The 19,729-nt window shown below is 36.0% G+C and overlaps 4 protein-coding genes across 7 annotated transcripts; 2 read left to right on the top strand and 2 right to left on the bottom strand.

Moving 5' to 3' along the window:
• The first annotated feature begins 2,081 nt into the window (after positions 1-2,081).
• Positions 2,082-4,707, top strand: LOC140883873 (pentatricopeptide repeat-containing protein At1g07590, mitochondrial). 2 transcript variants are annotated; one of them, XM_073290484.1, is made up of 2 exons: positions 2,082-2,449; positions 2,974-4,707. In XM_073290484.1, the coding sequence occupies exons 1-2, from the start codon at positions 2,153-2,155 to the stop codon at positions 4,225-4,227; spliced, it is 1,551 nt and encodes a 516-aa protein (XP_073146585.1). In that variant the 5' UTR covers positions 2,082-2,152; the 3' UTR covers positions 4,228-4,707. The 2 variants fall into 2 exon arrangements, with proteins under 2 accessions (XP_073146585.1, XP_073146586.1); XM_073290485.1 differs by lacking the exon at positions 2,082-2,449 and adding an exon at positions 2,698-2,784.
• Positions 4,708-4,886: 179 nt separating this feature from the next.
• Positions 4,887-6,375, bottom strand: LOC140882867 (CAX-interacting protein 4). The gene is made up of 2 exons (XM_073289096.1): positions 6,257-6,375; positions 4,887-6,034 (listed from the first exon to the last, which is right to left on the bottom strand). The coding sequence occupies exon 2, from the start codon at positions 6,009-6,011 to the stop codon at positions 5,037-5,039; it is 975 nt and encodes a 324-aa protein (XP_073145197.1). The 5' UTR covers positions 6,012-6,034; positions 6,257-6,375; the 3' UTR covers positions 4,887-5,036.
• A 4,201-nt stretch (positions 6,376-10,576) lies between these two features.
• Positions 10,577-15,997, top strand: LOC140880964 (uncharacterized). 2 transcript variants are annotated; one of them, XM_073285880.1, is made up of 7 exons: positions 10,577-10,882; positions 10,962-11,024; positions 11,127-11,213; positions 12,959-13,193; positions 14,943-15,016; positions 15,107-15,199; positions 15,771-15,997. In XM_073285880.1, exons 1-7 carry the CDS (start codon positions 10,667-10,669, stop codon positions 15,843-15,845), a joined length of 843 nt encoding a protein of 280 aa, XP_073141981.1. In that variant the 5' UTR covers positions 10,577-10,666; the 3' UTR covers positions 15,846-15,997. The 2 variants fall into 2 exon arrangements, with proteins under 2 accessions (XP_073141981.1, XP_073141980.1); XM_073285879.1 differs by having other exon boundaries at positions 15,107-15,205.
• Positions 15,998-16,855: 858 nt separating this feature from the next.
• LOC140884506 (protein INVOLVED IN DE NOVO 2-like) lies at positions 16,856-19,478 on the bottom strand. Of its 2 annotated transcripts, none has more exons than XM_073291279.1 (2): positions 19,406-19,478; positions 16,856-17,869 (listed from the first exon to the last, which is right to left on the bottom strand). In XM_073291279.1, the coding sequence occupies exon 2, from the start codon at positions 17,855-17,857 to the stop codon at positions 17,036-17,038; it is 822 nt and encodes a 273-aa protein (XP_073147380.1). In that variant the 5' UTR covers positions 17,858-17,869; positions 19,406-19,478; the 3' UTR covers positions 16,856-17,035. The 2 variants fall into 2 exon arrangements, with proteins under 2 accessions (XP_073147380.1, XP_073147381.1); XM_073291280.1 differs by having other exon boundaries at positions 16,856-17,857; positions 19,406-19,466.
• Between the last annotated feature and the right edge of the window lie 251 nt (positions 19,479-19,729).

Below are 19,729 nucleotides of genomic sequence, written 5' to 3'. Positions count from 1 at the left end.
TCTCAATCCTTTCATCACTACAAGAGCACCTCTGGAAATCTTTATCACTCCATTTTCAGATTTGAAACTATATCCACCAGATTCAAGTGTTCCCAAAGAGAATAAATTTCTCTTTAGTTCAGGGACAAATCTGACATCCTTCAGTATTCTTTCCTCACCACTGTCCATCTGTAATCTGATAATACCAAATCCTTTGATCCTTCATGACTTATCATTTCCCAGTGGCACCATTCCCTGATCTGATTAATTTAGCTCCTCAAACCAGCCCTTGGTAGGACACATATGATAAGTGCAACCAGATTCTAGAATCCAGATATTCTTCATATCACTATCAGTCATTACAATAGCCTCTGCACTGTCATAACCCTCAGTTACAACAGCAGCCCCTGCATTTTCTTTCGGTTTCTCAAAGAATTTCTTCTTCCTTTCAGGACAGTCCCTTTTAAAATGTCCCTCTTTGTGGCATATAAAACACTTATACTTTGGTTTACTTTTTGAATGAGCTCTGGTTTTATAAGAGCTTTGAGTCCTCTTATCTGGCCTTCCCTTTACATTCAAGCTTTCACTCAGAGATTGACCATTTACTTGGATCTTACTATGCAATTCCTTTGATTGAATTGATGACTGGACTTCATCCAAAGATATGGACTGGTCTCTGCCATACAACATGGCATCCTTGAAGTTTTCATAAGATTTAGGTAGGGCATTGAGTAATATAATAGCTTTCTCCTCATCTTCGAGTTTAACCTCAACATTTTTCAGATCATCAAGGATCTTGATGAACTCCTCAATTTGATCCTCAATGTTTTTCCCTTCTTGAAATCTAAAAGAGTATAGCTGTTGCTTCATATAGAGCCTGTTGGCAAGTGACTTAGTCATATAAATGCTTTCGAGTTTAAGCCACATCCCACAAGCTGATTGTTCCCTAGAGACTTCCCTCAATGGCTTATCCCCAAGACACAAGATAATAACACATTGAGCCTTCTCCATTATATCAGCACGTTCATTCTCATTCAATGAAGATGACTTTTCTTCCTTGGATTTCAATGCTTCTCCAAGCCCTTGCTGAACCAGAATCGCTTTCATCTTGATTTTCCATAGGGCAAAGTCGTTCTTGCCCGTGAACTTCTCTATGTCGAACTTCATCAGTCTCATTGAATCTATGATTCCCACGGACGGCGCCACTGTTGGGATTCAATAGGATTAACAGCTCCAAGAACACAACTCAAAATCAAGAATAGATTGCACAAGTAACAACACAAGTAATATCAAGAAGATCACACGATCACAATCAACCACGAACTCGAATCAAAACAACAACATTGAAGTCAAATGCAAGAAAATAAACGACACCGAGATATACGTGGTTTGGCTATGAATAAGCCTACATCCATGGGAGGCCTTTTCTTTATTCATTCACCCAACAATCCAGATACCAAAATACACCACAATATACCAGAGTACAAGTAAGAAAATTTTCATTACAGACATGAAAGATGTGAACAAGTTACAGAGCTTTGATCTCCTCCTTTGCCTTGTTCTTCCCTTTTCTTTCGCTGCTACTCCTCTCTACTCTCTGTCTTTTAATGGAAATCTAACTGATGATAGAAAATGCATCAAGTGAATGCTTAACCTCGAAACTCAATTCCCCTGCTCAACTGTATTGTCACAGCCTCTGAAAACGATTGCTTGAGTTTGTTAGTTAGTTGAACTTTCCCCCAACCTCCAGCTACTACCGGGCTCATTCTCACATCCATGTTGTATTAGGGCCTCACTAATTATTTGGCCAAAAAAATTAGTCTCGGCCCAAGTCCAACAACAAGTAAGTGAGATCATGTCCAAGCCCATCAGCCAAGTTTTGGCCAATCCAATACGGCAGACATTCTCTCACAATAAGTTTCACGTGAGACGGTCTTAAAAATAAAAATTTGTGAGATTTGTCGATTTGATTGAAATATAAAATGAAAATAATATTTTTTTTATGAATTATATCAAATAGGAGATCTGTTATAAAATTAATACAATATTAGATTATGTGAGGAAAGATTTGTTTTGTTTTGTTTGTCAAATCACGAGCATAGTTGAGAAACTAGCGTTGGCGTGGCGCCATGAGTGAGAGAAGTGCGTTTGATTCCCTCTTCCGAATCAAAGCATGCGAATTATAGCCTTCACAACAGCAATACGTCGAACATTTGGCATCCATCAAAATCTCTGCTTCGGCGCCATAAATTCATCAAAAGCTATTACAACTGCTCCAGAGTCTGTGAAGGATAACAACGAAGCAGGAGCAAAGAGCCTGAGCTGTAGGATTGAGAAATTGCGTAAGGGAGAATCCGTCATCTCTGCCTTCCAAAGTTGGATGGGTGATGGCTTTCCGATACACAGGGGCGAAGTTTTCCACGCCATCAACCGTCTGCGCAAGCTAAAATCTAATAAACGAGCTTTGGAGGTGAGAGATCTGCTTCGATGTTTGCCAAGTGTTTGTTGAAATGCTTCAAGAAATTGCAACTTGAGCAAAAGTGTTCAATGCATTCGTTTCATTTAAAAAAATGGGTTCTTCATTTAGTTTTGTATATGTAAAAGTCAAACTGTAGGGTTGTTCATCCACTGCTTCTATCTAATATCTAGTTATCTTCATTCTTCACTGTAATCCTTGGTTCTCTGACTAGTTAATTTGTTATGCTCCCATTGGTTCTAATCTAGTATTATGGAGCAAAATGGAATCAACCATCGCACTCTTTTGCCAAGAACCTTTGTCTTCTCTTCCATTAAGGAAGAGAAGAGGTGATTCCTTCAAATCCCCTACCCCAGTTGTATATAAAAATACTAGCAAATTCTCTTTCCAAATACCGCTTTCTGGGTAATTTACAGGAACAAAACAAAACGAAAAAATGTTTTCTTAGTCACGAGCAGTAATTGCAAACTAGATGCTTGAACAAGAATAGAAGCTCAACAGTTTGCTTATCTTTTCAGGTGATGGAGTGGGTTATAAGGGAGAAGCCATACAAGCCAAATGAACTAGATTACTCCTACTTATTAGAATTTACGACCAAGCTTCACGGAGTATCTCAAGGTGAGACCCTCTTCGCTCATATCCCATCCAAGTTTAAAAACGAGCTTCTTTACAACAATCTTGTTCTTGGATGCTTGGAAAAAGGGTTGGTTAAACTTTCATTGGAATACATGAAGAAGATGAGGGAGTTGGGTCATCCCATATCCTACTTGGCTTTCAATCGCCTCATTATACTTCATTCTTCTCCTAGTTATAGGAAAGAAGTTCAGAAAATTTTGATACAGATGAAAGCTGATAAAGTGATTCCACATGTCTCGACTTACAACATTCTTTTGAAAATAGAAGCCAATGAGCACAATATTGAACGTTTGCTCAAGGTATTTGACAATATGAAGCGGATGATGGTTGGACCGAATGAGATAACTTACTGTATATTGGCTGTTGCACATGCTGCGGCAAAGCTTTTCACTGTGTGTGAGGCTTATGTAGATGCTATCGAAAAGTCCATGACTGGACTTAACTGGTCAACACTAGACATTCTTATGATATTATATGGATATATGGGGAAGCACAAGGAGCTAGATAGAACATGGTTCAAGATTCGAGAACTACCACATGTTAGGGTGAAAAGTTTTGTGTTGGCTATAGAAGCTTTTGGCAAGATCGGAGACCTTGCTCGAGCAGAGAAACTGTGGTTTGACATGGAATCATACAAGGGGTTAAAATCCACCGAGCAGTTTAATTCAATGATATCTGTTTACTGCAAACATGGGCTAATTACTAAAGCAACTGCGGTGTATAAAGAAATGGAGAAAGGTGGATGCAAACCAAATGCCATAACATTTCGCCACCTTGCACTTGGTTGTTTGAAGGCAGGATTAATTAAAGAAGCAGTGAGAACTCTTGAATTAGGGATGGTTTTCAGAATCAGTTCAAAGGTCAGAAGATCTACTCCATGGCTGGAGACTACTTTTTTGATACTGGAAATCTTTGCAGGGAATGGTGATGTAGAGAATGTAGAAAAGTTGTTTGAAGAATTGAAGCAATCCGGTTACACTAGGTATACATTCGTCTTCAATGCGCTGATTAAGGTGTATGTAAAAGCCAAGATTTATGAGCCTAAGCTTCTTGAAAGAATGGTCTTGGGAGGGGCTAGGCCAGATTCCGAGACCTATAGCTTACTGAAGCTCATAGAACAGGTTGAATCCCAGTAGTACCAAACTCTGTGACTGCATGCACGCACATCATCCACTCTTGTTTATCCTGGCGATGTAGAGATATTATGATATTAAGGGACCCGTGCGGTGCCGGGAGGAAACATGATGACACCGTGGTAATTTTGCATTGTCAAAAACTCGTCCTATGATACGATAAATGCTCCATCGCCCTTATTGGCTGCACAGGACGAGTTTTTGGCAATGCAAAATTATGCCCTTCAAGTGGTTTTGAAGTAGGGTTTAAAATCCAATGCATCATGATGATTGCTAATTCATTTGGAGGCTACAGAATTTTCAAGGTCGCATGATTAATGTGAACTCATGCAATAACGTACCTTAAGCCATGTAGTCCAGACTATTATGGTATCATAATTGTATAGCATCTGATGTAATCCTCGAAGAAATGGCATGGATTTTGGTTCTTGTTGCTTGCCTTGGCAGTTTGGATTCTAATTTGTAGAAATTGACCAGCGGTTATGAATATACGCACGATTTTAACTCTGTTTCCTTATTTCTGTATATAAACTAAGATATTTTAATTTACATGTTTTATTTATCATATTTGGAACAAACCAAAATTTTATTACAGCAAGAACGAGAACAATCATCGAACGCAATAGTCCAACACATTAAGAAAAACCACAACACAACAAATGATGTCAAGTTGTCAACGAACTGAATAACATTGCAATCACAAACATGACATGACAACCAAGCAAGTGGTTTAAAGACGTGTTTTAAACACGAGATGAAATTTTCTTTTACTACTAGAGAATATGATAACAGGCACCAGAAACTATGCCTCTTCAGTCTTCACGGTGATGGTTCCTGCTCTTTTTTCCCGATCTCTTCTTGCTCCTTCCCACTCGAGCATCTGAGCCACTGTCATCAGAATCAGAAACCGAGGAGTATCCCCGCCGCCTCCTTCTCTTTTGTCGCTGATTGGCAGAATCATCAGACATATCATCATCAGAATGTCTGTGACTCCTCCTCTCCTTCCTACTCTTCCTCCTCCTACGTCTACGCTCTTCCTCCTCATCCGAAGAATCCTGGTCCCTTCTCCGTCTCTTCTCCTTCTCCTTCCTCTTCTTTCTGCTTACTTCTTCCTCATCCTCAGAGTCCCTACGCCCACTACTCTTGAGACTTCTTCTCCTCGACCTACCCCTCTTTTTTCCATCCCTATCTTCGTCAGATTCACTGGCATCCTTCTTCTTGGTACTCATACCAACTTTCGACCTCCCCCCACTGAATCTCTTCCCATATTTCTCAGCAATTGCCCTCTCCATCTCAGAATCATAGTCCGAATCAGAAGTCTCACTCTCTTCTTCCTCTTCGCTACTCTCCTCGCTCTCCTCAACACGCTTGCCTTTCCTCACTCTCTCCCCCTTCAGCTTCTCCAAACCAGTGAAGACAGCATTTTGGATTGCGTCAGGGTCTCTCCCCTCTCTATCACCTTCATCCTTAGCACTCAAAAAATTCCTACACTGAAACGTCAAGTGCCCTACTCGACCACACTTCTTGCACGCACCACGAACCTCGTCAGCATTGGATCCGGTGATACGAGCAAGAGCAAGTAAACCCTGAAAACTAGCATACGCATTCTCACCCTCAGGCTCAGGGACGGTGCTCTTCTGAGTCGATTTGTCCTTCTTATCCTCTTTATTGGGCGCGTACGGATCGTAGCCAATCGCACTCTGCCATATTCCGTGGGTCTGTAAGGCGGCGCTGCTGTGCACCCGGTTGTTCGCTGGCATGCGAACCCTCCCCGCTGTCGCCGGCATGTCGGAAAATTACAGATAAACGCCTGTACACCCGAAAATCACGAATTTCACAAAAGCTCTGAGCCAAATCTATGCATATAATGATAATATCTAAAAAAAGTACCCCGGAACAACAAAATCAATGAAATCCAATGGGTTTTAAATTGGGGGTTTCAATAAATCAGCTATATTACTGCAATTAATTGAATTCTAAACATAAAAAATTCGAACAAAGTGTAAGAAAAACAAGGCCAGTTGAAACTCACGCTTCTGCGATTTGGAGGATTGAGATTTCCTGGGAGAGCGACGAACAGAGAGAAATGATGCAGTTCGCTGATGGTTTGAGCGTCATAAATAGAGAAAAATACCATAGACGACATCGTTTAGCTGTTCCATCAAGAAAATTCATTGCCCTTCTATTTATTATTTGTTTTTTGAAAATTTCTATTTATAATTTATATAGGAAACTTGCATATACTACCACGTTAAAATTATGAGATTGCTGAAAACTATTTATTATTAAAAATGGTTGATTTCGAATGAGATCTCATCCCACATGATTCAGAGGCTCATTGGCTCATGTGGGGTTAAATCGAGGGATGTGCACGAACGGCAGTAACCTGGGGGAGAGAGCAATATGACCAACTCCCAGAGCATATCTCCACAATATTTCATCAGGAAATATGCTCTACACGAGGATCAAACCCGCAACTGGAAAATTTCTTCACACGTCACATCATATCTTATCAACTCATCTATGCCATTGTGGGCGAAAACTATTTATTACTATTAACCTCTTGTGTTTTGAAATTTCGAGCACAAATATCCTAAAAGCACGTACGGACAAGGGTTTGTGTGATCAAAATTTAAAAACAAAGCGAGTTATGCGCTCAAGATTAAAAAACACATAGAGCTAATATGTTAGGATCGAATGTGTGTGTAGAGGAGGGTGGATACACACTTATGATATTTCAAAATATTTTTCAAACTCTTCGCGAGCAGTCTTACTAGTGTTAACTATTAAGATTATTTTCTTTATCATCAAAAGGCAGTTTTGACTACAAAATTAGTGCGGATAAACAGTCTAAATGCTTTTGCGATATCTTTATATTCAAATAGGCACATATAATAAAATAGATAAACAATTGAAGTAAATAAAACAAGATATATAGAAGTTCGAAACAAACTGCTTTTACGTATGATGTATCTTCTTCTTCCACGAAGAAAGAAATTCATTAGAAGACTTTGATTATACACTTATTTGTATACAACTCAATTCAATCGAAGGACTTATCATTTGTCTGAATCGAAACTCCTAGTTCTCAACACAAATTAAGACAACAATTCTTAAAAACAACAAGTGAAGTATTCGTAGTTTGAATGAATCCTAAGATTCAAACGGATGAGCAATGTCTCTTCAACAGTTCTGAGATGAGCAGTTGGGAGTTGACTATTCACCCTTTTTGATCCTTAAAAGATCCGATATGAAGCTTGTATATGTGGGCTACGTGAGCAGTTGGGATGAGTATAGTCTTCTTTCAGCAACGTTCATCTTTGATGACTTCAAAAGTGTTTCTCTGAACCTTCTGTTAGTCTTTCGAGAATCTGTATAAATGTCTTCATAAATGTGAAATATGATCTTTGTCCGAGATGAATAAGATTAATTTTTGCGGCTTTTAATGCGATTGACAGCTTGTCTGTTATTTTTTATTTATCTTTGAGCTTGACTATAGTTTCTTCTAGGGGTGTCAAAGCCCAACCCAACCCGCCAACCTTACAAGAATCAACCCGAAAAATATCAGGTTTGGGTTGGGGGTTTATGGGTTCGGGTTGAATCGGGTTGACCCGAAAGCTAACCCAAAAAAATTAATCGGGTTCGGGTTGGGTTCGGGTCAATCCGAGTTGACCCGATATGACCCAAAATTTTTTATTATTTATTTTTTATATATAAAATTAAAAAAATTTGCTACATTTTCATATGTTGTATATTTGTAAAAAATTTATTTTATATTGATATAATAGATTTTCTTGATTTAATGTTTATTTTGTACAATTTTTATTTTTTAAAATATTTTTTTATTTTTTTTAGTAAGTATACTTTAAATTTTCTACAACTAAACTTTCAAATTTAAATTATATATAAGTTTAGATTTTGCTATCATGTGATTAAATTAAATAATATTATTATTATTGTGTGTTTTGAATTTTTATTTAATTATTTTGTAAAAAAAATAAAAAAATAAAAAAATCGGGTTGGTTCTGGTTGATCGGGTTAGTCGGGTTAGACGGGTTCGGGTTGACCATCTTCGGGTTGGTTCGGGTTCGGGTTGAGAAATTTTTTAATATTTTTTTCGTCAACCCGACCCGAACCCACCAGACCCACCCGAATTGACACCCCTAGTTTCTTCAGAGCAGTCTCAATTAAATATCCATAAAAAGTTGTCTTAGAATCTTTTTAGAGCAGTTGGAGATCTTCAAGTAGTTCGAAAATTCTCCTGAGTCTTTTGAGCAGTTCGAAGTGTCTGTAAAGCAGTTTCGAGAATTCTGTAGAGCAGTCAGAAATCTTCTACCTGTTTTACAATGCTTGGCAGTTCAGTTTGTAATCACCAAAACTAAGAGTACAACATAATAGATCATATTTTTTCATTAGGCGTTTTAGCAATCTCGTTTTTCACAGAGACAATGTATGCAATTACCCCTATTTATATATACAAATATATATATATATATATATATATATATATATATATATATATATATATATATATATATATATATATATATATATATATATATATGAGTTTTGATATGGTGAGCACCTAATATGTGCACTTTTGTATGTACCGCTGACGTGATATCCTCTACATCCAATAGGTGATCGCCACATCAGCAGGTGCACACATAAGTGCACATGATAGGTGCTCACTATATCTAAACTATATATATATATATATATATATATATATATATATATAGAGTTTTGTTATGTTGCCTACCTCCAGTGCCCACCTCCATGTCCACCTATGAGGTGTCACTCATCCAATAGATGACATGAATCATATACAAATGGTTCATCCAATGGATGAGTGCCACCTCATAGGTGGGCATAAAGGTGGGCAACGGAGGTGGACAACATAGCAAAACTCTATATATACATATATATATATATATATTGTAAAAAAAAAAAAGAATAATCTTCATTGATTTCATTCACCCTACAAGCTAATTGCATCGATACTCTTAAAAAAATTAAAAGGAAAAAAATTTCTATGTAAAATTTAGAGCATTTAAAATTAATTGAGGTTTAGTAATATATCTCAGTTTGTTTGTTTTTTTTTTTAAAAAACCCGTTGTTTAAAATATAAAAATTAAGACTGATGAGTGTTCCCAAGTTTCTATAAAATAGAGGTGACATGTTTGATTTTTATGTTTGATTTTTTTTTTTTTTAAAATGAAGATGTATTATCTTATTAATTTATTTCACGAATCTTTCACAAAAAGGTTGGTGCAATTAGCTATTTAGCTTGTAATATACTTATCTAGTTATCTTATTCTTATATTTAGACAACCGACTATCTTATTTATAATTGTTTTTAAAAAAATTTATTTTAAGTTTAGAACATATCTATTTTAGCAAATTAATATCATTTTCTTCCTTAAAAATTCTCGTTTGATTATGAACATTAACCTAAGTAGCCTCGTGAAATTACTCCAACGCAAGTTGATAAAAAAACTATTTAAGATCATATTTCAATTACTAGCAATCAAGCTGAGATTAAACTTGAGTTCCAGCCACAAAACTGATATCATCGGTGTTTAAAAATCATTATAATTAATTATAAATTTTATTTCATAAATAAATATTAATAGAAATATATTAATAAAATTTTTAATTATTAATTTCACACGTGTAAATTTTATATAAAATAATTAATACAAAAAAATTCACAACTTTCATTAAAAAAATACATATATCACCATAAAATAAAAAAATTAACACGTCCGTTGCGTGTTGACCCGCCTAGGCCCGTCTTTAGTTCTAAAATTATGTGACGAGATGGACCGATCTGATATACCTAACCCAAATTAACGACTGATCAAATTTGATCATTTGAACCCAAGCATTGGGAATATCTAAAATTCTAATATCTATCAAATTTCTCTCTTAAATAAAAATGACTGATTAAAAATAAATAAATAATCTTAAATCCCTTAATTAAATGTCTGAGATGAATTTATGATTATATTTTAAATTAATTAATTGGTTTTCAACAAGTTTATTGAGCAAATTAGTAATTTATAGGAACTTATATATTTTTTTTTAGATTTTTTATGGTTTTTACCATTTAATATTTTTTTTTATTTATGAAAATATCATTCATATTTATAAAATTTATATATCTATTGTGCTATATGTTTACGAAAAAGATACATTTTTTATATATTTTTAAATTTTTTATTAAACACGTGACAGGGTAGTAGTCATACGGTAAATATAAATACAAGATTTTTTTTAATGTAATATAAAAAAAAAGATTTGATAACGTGAAAGAAAACAATTTGGTGAAGGGGGCAATTCCGTCAAATCAGCTCTGCTCAGCGTGATAGCCACAAGTTCCGAACAAAATGTACTCTTTCTCCATAAAATCATTTCCAGCCACTATTCTCCGCCGTCGATGGCCGTAGCGCCTCAGGTGAGCGGCTCGGCCGTCGTTGAGCTCTTCCGAGCTGGATCCCCCTTCTCCGTACGTGTGCCCACGCGAAGTTACGGCGCCTCCTCCTCCCCGTACGCCACACGCGGCAACAGTAGTCAGCTCGAAGGACCGTCTTGCGTCTTTGTCGGAAAAATTGAAACAGCCAGCCAAGAGACGCTAGAAGCTCTTTATTGTCAAGTCAGTCCCCGGTTCCTCTGCAATTCTCTTTTGAATTAATTTGTGCTATTTTCACTTATGTAGTTGTGGTGTAATCTAGGCTCGGGATGCTTATTATAGCGGCGAACCGTTGATAGTCGATGACATGTTTGATAGGGTCGAGGTAAAGTTTGATTCATCTCACTGAGATATTTTCTGTTATGAATTATGAAGTTTCTTTGTTTATCTGGGATGTTTACTGGGGAAAGGAAATTTTGTTTTGCAGCTAAAGCTGCGGTGGTATGGATCAAAGTATGTTATAAAGTATCCACGCTGCAGTCTCAAGCGGCAATCCACTTATGCAGATGCTAAGGTAATTTTGCAGTTGCTTTCAACTGATGGTATATTGTAATGCTATCTACATTATGGTGCCAACAATTTTGTTTTGGCTCGTGTCGATTCAAAATTTCAGTGAATTTGCCTTAAAACTCTGTATTTGGTTAAAATAAACCTTGAAATATAGTTGGATTAGAGTAATTTGTGAATTATGTGTTTTGGTGCTGAGTGTTGAATGCTTTAAATTATAAGTGTGTATCATGTCTTGGAGCTTTCTAATTCATCTTAGTATTTAGAATGTGGCGCATTATGGAATCGCTGGGGCAAAACTATATCATCATTTTGATTGAAGGGCACAAGGGATGTTTAGCTGGTGCAGCTTATCACTGTTGCGAGTATATTAAAACCATCAATAACTAGGCATGTAAGTTTAAGAGACTGTAGCCTGATATACCAATCTTCCAATTTGGGCTTATAAATTGAAGACTTGATTAATTCATGCTTTGCAATGCTGCTTAATCAAATCTCTAGTGTCTAATTCTGTAGTCTTGATGAATGATAATTCTAATGTGGTTTTGAATTGTATATTTGGTATGGTAAAAAAGGAAATTATACATACAGTTTGGGTGGGATTAAGAATGAACAAAGTTTTATGGAAAACAGGAATAAAGATCATTCAATTTTTATTCGTGACTGTTTTGGTGCACATGACAGTATTTAATTATACTGAAATTTACTTTGCAACCATTTTGGATAGTGTTGTAAGAGAAAAAAAGAGGTGTTTGGGATTATATGGTACTGTGAATTTCAATGAAACGTTTGCTAGCATTAATATCTGGGGTTGGAGATTATTCAAGCATTATGAAGGTTCAGATGCAAAGGTTTCAGGCTAAGAATTAAATAAAGCTGAATAGAGGCTTCGTAGTATCACATATCTTGAATCCTAAAACATCTGATCATGGACATGATTGCCAAAGGCTATAAGAAGACAGCTTATAAAGCTCTGGTAGCTTTAACACATTGGTTTTAATAAAATGATTGATTAGATTTATTTTTGGTCGTGCGTTAGCTTTATCGGGAGATGAGGCACCAAAATAGACTTTATCATGTGAAACCATCCTTTAATTTTCTAGCCAAGGTTTTAGTTTATAAATATAGGAGAAGTCCTTGTGCTATTTTTGTCAGAGTTGGTATGGACATGTAATTAGGCGACCAATAAATGTCCGAATTACACAATGTAGGACCCTGACAAATATTCACATTAACCAAGAAAAAAATCAAAGAAAACTTGGTTAGCAATGATTAAACAGAATAAAATTCATTTAGATGTAGATGAGGATATAGTAGGGAATAGAATACAATGACATGGACGAATTTTGTAGCCGATCCCATGTAGTGGGATAAAGGCTTGTTTTTTTTGTTGTTTGGAATATTTTTAAACCTAGACAATTCTAGGATCTTCTTTTCTCATTACTGCTATGATCAAAACAATATCCGATTCTACAGAGAAATAGTTGATATTATGCATATTTTTATCAGACGTATAATACTGAATGGCTTGATCCAGCCAAGCATGTAAATTACTCAAGTAGGTAATGGGTAAATGTTAACTCTTATCTTTTTTGGTATGCTTCATAGTGGAATGCCTGCGTAATATATGATTTACAACATCACTAATTGTTTTATTAGTTTTATATTAGCCGAGCTACATACTTTAGCGCCATGGATCATTGTTTTATGCTTTCCTCTACTTGAATATTCTACAACGTGAATGTAGGGCAGGAAGATCCTTCTCAAGTTTTTGCATTGGCAAGCGTATGGTTGTTGTTTCTTGGTTTTGGGTCATTAGCCTGTCTTGTACCTATCATGTACACAGTAGCTCAGGTTTATCAAGATGCATTCGATTCAAGAATTTCGCCTACCGATCAAGCTTCTGCAGTGGAGTTTCTTGGCCCACTGAATGGTTTCTTTTTCATGTTGGGGTTCGTCATAGGCTATCCAATTGCTTCAGCCTCTGGTACTTTTAATTCTAAAGCTATACCTTGTTCTACATAATATTTTGGAAAAACAATCATTTAGATTCTACTATTCTTATGGATATGTGCTTGCTGTTAACATGAATATTTTCATGTTGCCTCAATTTTGTTTTTTGCGTTCTTTTTACATATTTTATCTGCACAAATTTTCACTATTTACATATCATTATTAAAAAAGGTAGGCTAGTTCAAAGTTCCGTGATTACAAATAGTACCCGATGTTTTAATTTTTTTGGGTCATTTTATTGACAAAGTAGTGTTGCCTCTAAAATTTGTAGGATGACAAAATTTCATGGAAACTTTGGATTGGTATGCTTAGAATTCTCAGTGCAAATTTATCATCGAAAGTTTTTAAGTGGCCATTTTTACTCTGCTTTTAGTATTTAATACGTTTGTCTATTCGAATTTAAGTATTGATGGTCAACATATCCATTTCTCTTTCCTTTTAAATCCTGTGTTTCTTGCCAGGATCTTCATATATATTTATATTGCCTTCTAGTTATGCTATTCTTTTATGGATTGGCAGTGGCATCACCTTTGGCTATGTTCTGCACAATTAACGGAAGCTGCTCTAATTTTTCTTTTCTTCAGTTCCTCCTTTTTAAGCTTCATTTTTTATCTTTTCCTACAATCGTTAGTTGTCTGCAAAATTACCTCTGAATGAACCTACATATTTTAAAGCATATGACTATTAGAAGTTAAAACAAAAGTAAAATTTTTCGTCTGCTCTGAAACTTTGGGAATGGGTCAGTCGTATCTTATTCATGAACATCCTGTCTATCAATAACGGGAGATTCTATATGGATCTTAGTTTGGGTGGGTAAGTTGAGTGCTCGGTTAGTGCAACTCTTGTAAAAATTTTGGCATGCTTTTTATTATATTCATATGTAAATGTTACAATCACAATTTTATATATATAATAAGAAATGTATTGCACTGAAAACAGAAAGAAACAACCCAGAGATGAACTCTGTCCGTAGCACAAAGCTAGTCCCTAACGCAAGCTAGTTAACCCTCAACAAATAAAATGAACTGAATGATCCTATCTATCCCACTCTACCGTCTTATAACCTCCACTGTATCTAGATTCTTCTAGGACTTGTAATCCTTGGGCTTGAATTGTAATCCTTGGGCTTGATTGGTTAGGCCCAATAACATAAAACATCTAGCTGTATTTGGGCTCATAACAGTAAATAGCATTTTTCAATGGGTAATCTTTTGAGAAACATTTTAACATCTTTTATTTCTTTTTTTGCAACTGAGTCATACCTATAATGAACTTAGACATATTTAGCCCACAATTTCAACAATCAGAAACTAGTTTCGGTGCTCGACGAATTGGAAGAGAATGTTCCTGCAAATCCATAATTGGGTTTGCTAAACACTACCACAACTTTGTCTGATCCAAGTTTAACTACTGAAAAACACAACTTTTTCCACTAAACTTTTCCAGTTTGTTTTCATGCCAAAATATTATGCGAGATTGTTCAAGAGACCCTGTATTGTACAATAATATGAAGAATCTAGAAAATAATGGCTTATTATACTTGGATTGTTATGCGGTCGGAGTAACGACCGTGTCATAAATCAAACCTATGCTTGCCAGCTGTTGCTCCTCAAACGCATGGAGCAGAAAAAAGTTTGAATTGATATAATTTATCACACAACATTTACTCTATAGAAGTATATGAAACTTGTGATATCCTCTCTAATCCGGTATTTTCTTATAGTTGGAGCACTTAAAGGGCTCTGGAAAAATGACTTGGTTGCATTAAAGGGGGCATGCCCAAATTGTACTGAAGAGGTGTGCTAGAAAATCACCCTTTCTCAACTGTTCTATTTCACCATATGTGGCCTAGATCCTTACAACAGTAAGTATTACATATACTCGCAGGTTTTTGCTTTTGTTAGGTCAGATCAGCCCAACCAATCCTCTCATCGAGCCGAGTGTCACATATGCGAGAGCTCCTTGGAATTCCGAACCAAGGTTGAGGTACTTAACTGTACTCCAGGTGTTCTAGCTTAAAGACAAATAGTATATTTCACAGTTTCTCTGTGCCTGGATTTGGAAAATTTTCCTAATGAATTTGAGGAATTTAATTACTTAGAGATTGCATTCATTTCTTTGCCTTGCCAAGCTACGGGAAGCTGCGTTGAAAAAGGGGTTACATCACATGTATAGATGACAAATATCCAAAGATTTTGTGCCTCTGACTTTGAGAAAAAGGGCATTCACATGGCCAAACCTGTCAATTTATTGAATTGGGTTTGCAAATGCTACCAATTACATGAGTGGTTGATGTCTCAAATAGGTGCACAAACAGTAATTGGATGCCTTTTTCCTCACTTCTTTCCTTGCTCCCCCCCTCCCCTTCAGTGAACTTATTTGTTCTGGAATGATCGTGGATGTATGAATTTGAGAGTTGGGGCTTGACAATGACAATTAAGAAATTACATGCACAGAATGTGTTCATATTTGTGACAATGTCCCATGGATTGGAAGAAAACTGGAACAAACTCGATAGTTTACGTAACTGATTTGATGTTTGTTTACGCAGCAATCTATCTCAAGACCAGGTAGACGATGGGTACATGGTCGCATCTACTTGATTCGTCCCAAGAGTCGATACTAGAGATGGTCCTGACACTGCTGGAAAAATTTCACACTTGATTCAATGCAGCCTTTTTGTACAGGAAAACATAGATTTATAATCTTATACGTTGGAAATCAGCAATAAAGTTAAAGCATCACTTGCAACTTGCAAGTACGCACTTGGTTTTATTTGATCTCTGCTGGTACTTATCGGTCGGGTTTTTCCAATTTGTTTTGCTATGAAATCATACGACTTGATTGAGCAAAAGAAGACTAAAGCAATCTGTGTGGGAAATGTTGATATGCCGATTTAAAAAAATATACTCCCCCTTGTATTATTAATTGTGGTCTAAACTGTAAATCACAACAATTTTTTAATATTATGGTAATAATTAAATAACAATTGCCCAGTGACCACTAATTCTTTTTTTTTTTTGACTTGGAAACCGTAGCCGCTGTCTTTCGGTGCGCTCTGGGTAAATTCTCAGACGCAATATGCAAATTACGCTAAATCACACTAGGGAAGTCATGCTGTAAAAAGACGCTTTCGTTTTTTCAATCCTTTGCAATTCTAATCGTGGTTTATCGGTGAAACCCCAAATAAGCTAAACGGCTTCTCTTTTATGCAATTAATTGCAATTGGAATTGCACGTTTCTTGAGAGAAGATAATAAATGCGTTTCTTTTTTCAATTAATTGAAATTTTAATTGTAGCTTTGTTGGCCAAACCAAATAAACTGAAACACATTTCTTTGTAATTGCAATTGGAATTGCACATTTAATTTGCAATAAATATTATATTTCAAAGATCTGATGTGGAAGTTTAAATGGGAGTCACGACACAGTGGCACAAAATTAATGACCAATCAAAAACTGGTAAACGAAGCATATGTGAACAAAGTTTCACATAATCTTCTTCCACATCTGATCTTATTTGTACTCAAAATACTCGTGTTTCCGTGGATTCTACCATCACAAAGTTTGAAGAAGATCTAAGATCAGCAAATCGTCAAAACGTAAAGCCAGTACCAAAACATTGGGACATCAAATACACAACCAACCAAACGCAGGGAATTAACACCACAAACGAGATAAAGTATCAAAAAGGGAGTTTAAATGGGACCAGCAATGGCAGAACCAAAACTGGACCATTAACACTAACAGTGTATATTTTCAATCTAGCAAAACATGAGCACATCCAAGTTTTCGGTCTTTCACAAGGCCAAAGGCCTCAAGGGGAGTTGCTATGCTTGGTTTCAAGTTCATCAAGACGTGCCCTCAATTCGTCTATGGTGTTAGACAGATTGGCTATGAGTAGGGCATTTTTTCGCTTCTCATCTGCTTCTACGTCAGCGATAGTTTTCAAGTCTCCACTCTTCCTGAGATACTCACCCAAGATACCCTTTGAATTGAAATCATCATCTCGGGCGATCCAACCGTAGCATTTGTCAACCGAAAGTGGAGCTGTATCATAGTCCTTCTTCCCGTGATGATCAAAATCAAATTCCTTCTCAAACATCATAGCATTATAGAATCCACTCCAGTCTTTCTTGAATTCCACCAATACATATCCTGGATTATCTTTATCATTTGGCAGTAATCTAACTCTAATGGGATCAAACCCTTTCCTGGCCAGATCATTTTTGAGGCTAGTACTACTTACACCTACATTTGCCAGAATTCCAATCCACGGCCACACAAAGACATCGTTTCCCCTTTTTCCAGAAGGAGGGTCAAGAGTCAATCCCGCTAATACTGAAGATAAATCGTCCCGAAGAAGATGATTCTTCATGTACTTGACAAGACTCAAGTGCTTACCCTTGTGCTTGATATCCTTGTTCTGTGATCCCTTGGCAACATCAGAGGCATGTTGGAGAAGGTCCTTGTATTGATAGACAATCTTTTTCTTTCCGGGGCAGTACGGACACCTGTATAGTTCGTCTGAAAATTGAACTTTCACAAACCCATCCTTTAACAGCTCATAGCACTGATCAACATAATCCTCTAATTCAGATTCACTTACGTCTGTTTCGTCTTCAGATGAGGAAGACATCTTTCATAAAAACTGAAAGATAGATAATAGGCATTAAATGTACGATAGTAGAACGACAATTATCCTTTCACACGAACAATTGGAAAAGGATATAGAAAATAGAACAAACCAAAACAGAACACCGTATCTTGTTTGTTTCACAGTACATTCAATGAGTCTCCGGAAAGTATTAAAAGTTATTCAGATTCAAAAATATTCCGTGAATAGCAAAATTAATACCATGTATACTTAACAACCCCATTGAACAAGATCAAACATGTTCGGCAACCTGGATTTCGATAGGATTGGAGGGGATTTGGACTTGGAGACAGAAATATGAGCACAAATGAACGCCATACCATTGCATTTCACTTTGTATTATTAACTACTACACATTGGGCCTAACCATGTTCCACGGATAAGGCACATCCCTACTAAAAGCTACACCTTGTTTTGTGACTTGGGGCAGTGAATGCTGTTTGTACCATGTCTCCAGCCGAGTCATATGCCCTTCTAGACTTTTAATAAATATGGACACAACTGATGACTTGCAAAGATATGATATAGTGAATTTTTACAGCATCCATTAAAATCCTTGCAACTACACTTTCATATTTGCAGTTCTATCAAACACAAAAGTATTTATTCAACAGAAATATGATTCCAGAAAGTCTCCATCACACTCTTTCACCTCACAGGTCTTTCCTTCAATTTTTTCTAAAGAAAATTTGTTATTTTCCCTTTGATCTGTTTCTTTTTCTTGGTACTCTCATCAACGAACTCCAAGAAACAACTGTGAATCTGTGATGGACTTTTTGGGAGCATTCAACTATAAAAAAAATGTCCACATTTATCAAATCAACCAGCAACAAACAACTACAGTATCAATTTTATCAATAGCAAACAAACGAACAAGGAAACATCCAGGATGCCACCAAATTCTAGAAGTGAAACATATTATCCTTTCTAACAGGAAAAATATCATAAATTACAAAACCAAAAACAAGTTACGTCCACTATAACCAAGCAAGCACTAATTCCTTTCGCTGGTTGGAAAATGTCATCCTTCTTGGTTTCGTTAAAAAATAATGTCTAAAGGATGCCTATATAAAATGTACTTCTAATATCTTTGCACAAAAAAAACACTGAGTAAAAATCTAGCCGATTAAAAGAAAAAATGACAAAATGACGAAAAATGTACTTCTAATTTCTTAATAAGAAATATGCCAAAAACCATTTCTATGCACGAAATCCCAAAATGCCAGCTCTAGACTGTTCATACACAAAGGTGGGAACTCACCAAAAAAAAAAAAAAACCCAAACCCTTTGGTCAAATATCAAATATGGATCTTTTATTTTCTCTCCTTTGTCCGAGTAGCCCATCGACATTCCAGACTCCAGACTTCCGAAAGCAGAAAATAGAGGCAAAAGGGGGAAAAAAAGGAAAGGAAACAGCAACTAAAACCCTCGAATTTTTTCGCAAAACCCAACCAAACCAAACGAAAGAAGGAGCAAAGAGAGATTAACTCAAACAACGCCAGTGATTGGTAGAATGAGAGGGAGATATACCTCAAGTAGCTGAAGAAGATCACAGAATTGAGTAGCACACCACACTGCTCGTTGCTTGGGTTTTAAATCTGACTTAGAAAAGTTAGTAAATGAAAAATTAAAAAATATATAAAAATCAATTTTCTTTCGCAAGGTGAAAAAAATGAACCCTGACACCTGTCATATCATAAAAAAAATGTGGTCAATTGCCACATACTCATTAATTTAACACATATCTTTTATCCACATTTTTTTTAATGTTAACACTCATTATTTATGAGTTTCACACTCCACTTAATAATATTATAATTTTTTCATCTTAAATAAATACATTTTAAATTTGTT

This window comes from Henckelia pumila, chromosome 2 (assembly GCF_033568475.1).
Source record: "Henckelia pumila isolate YLH828 chromosome 2, ASM3356847v2, whole genome shotgun sequence".
Classification (NCBI taxonomy): Eukaryota; Viridiplantae; Streptophyta; class Magnoliopsida; order Lamiales; family Gesneriaceae; genus Henckelia; species Henckelia pumila.
Note: the sequence above shows the minus strand (reverse complement) of the source record. Positions and strands in the feature narration are given on the sequence as shown.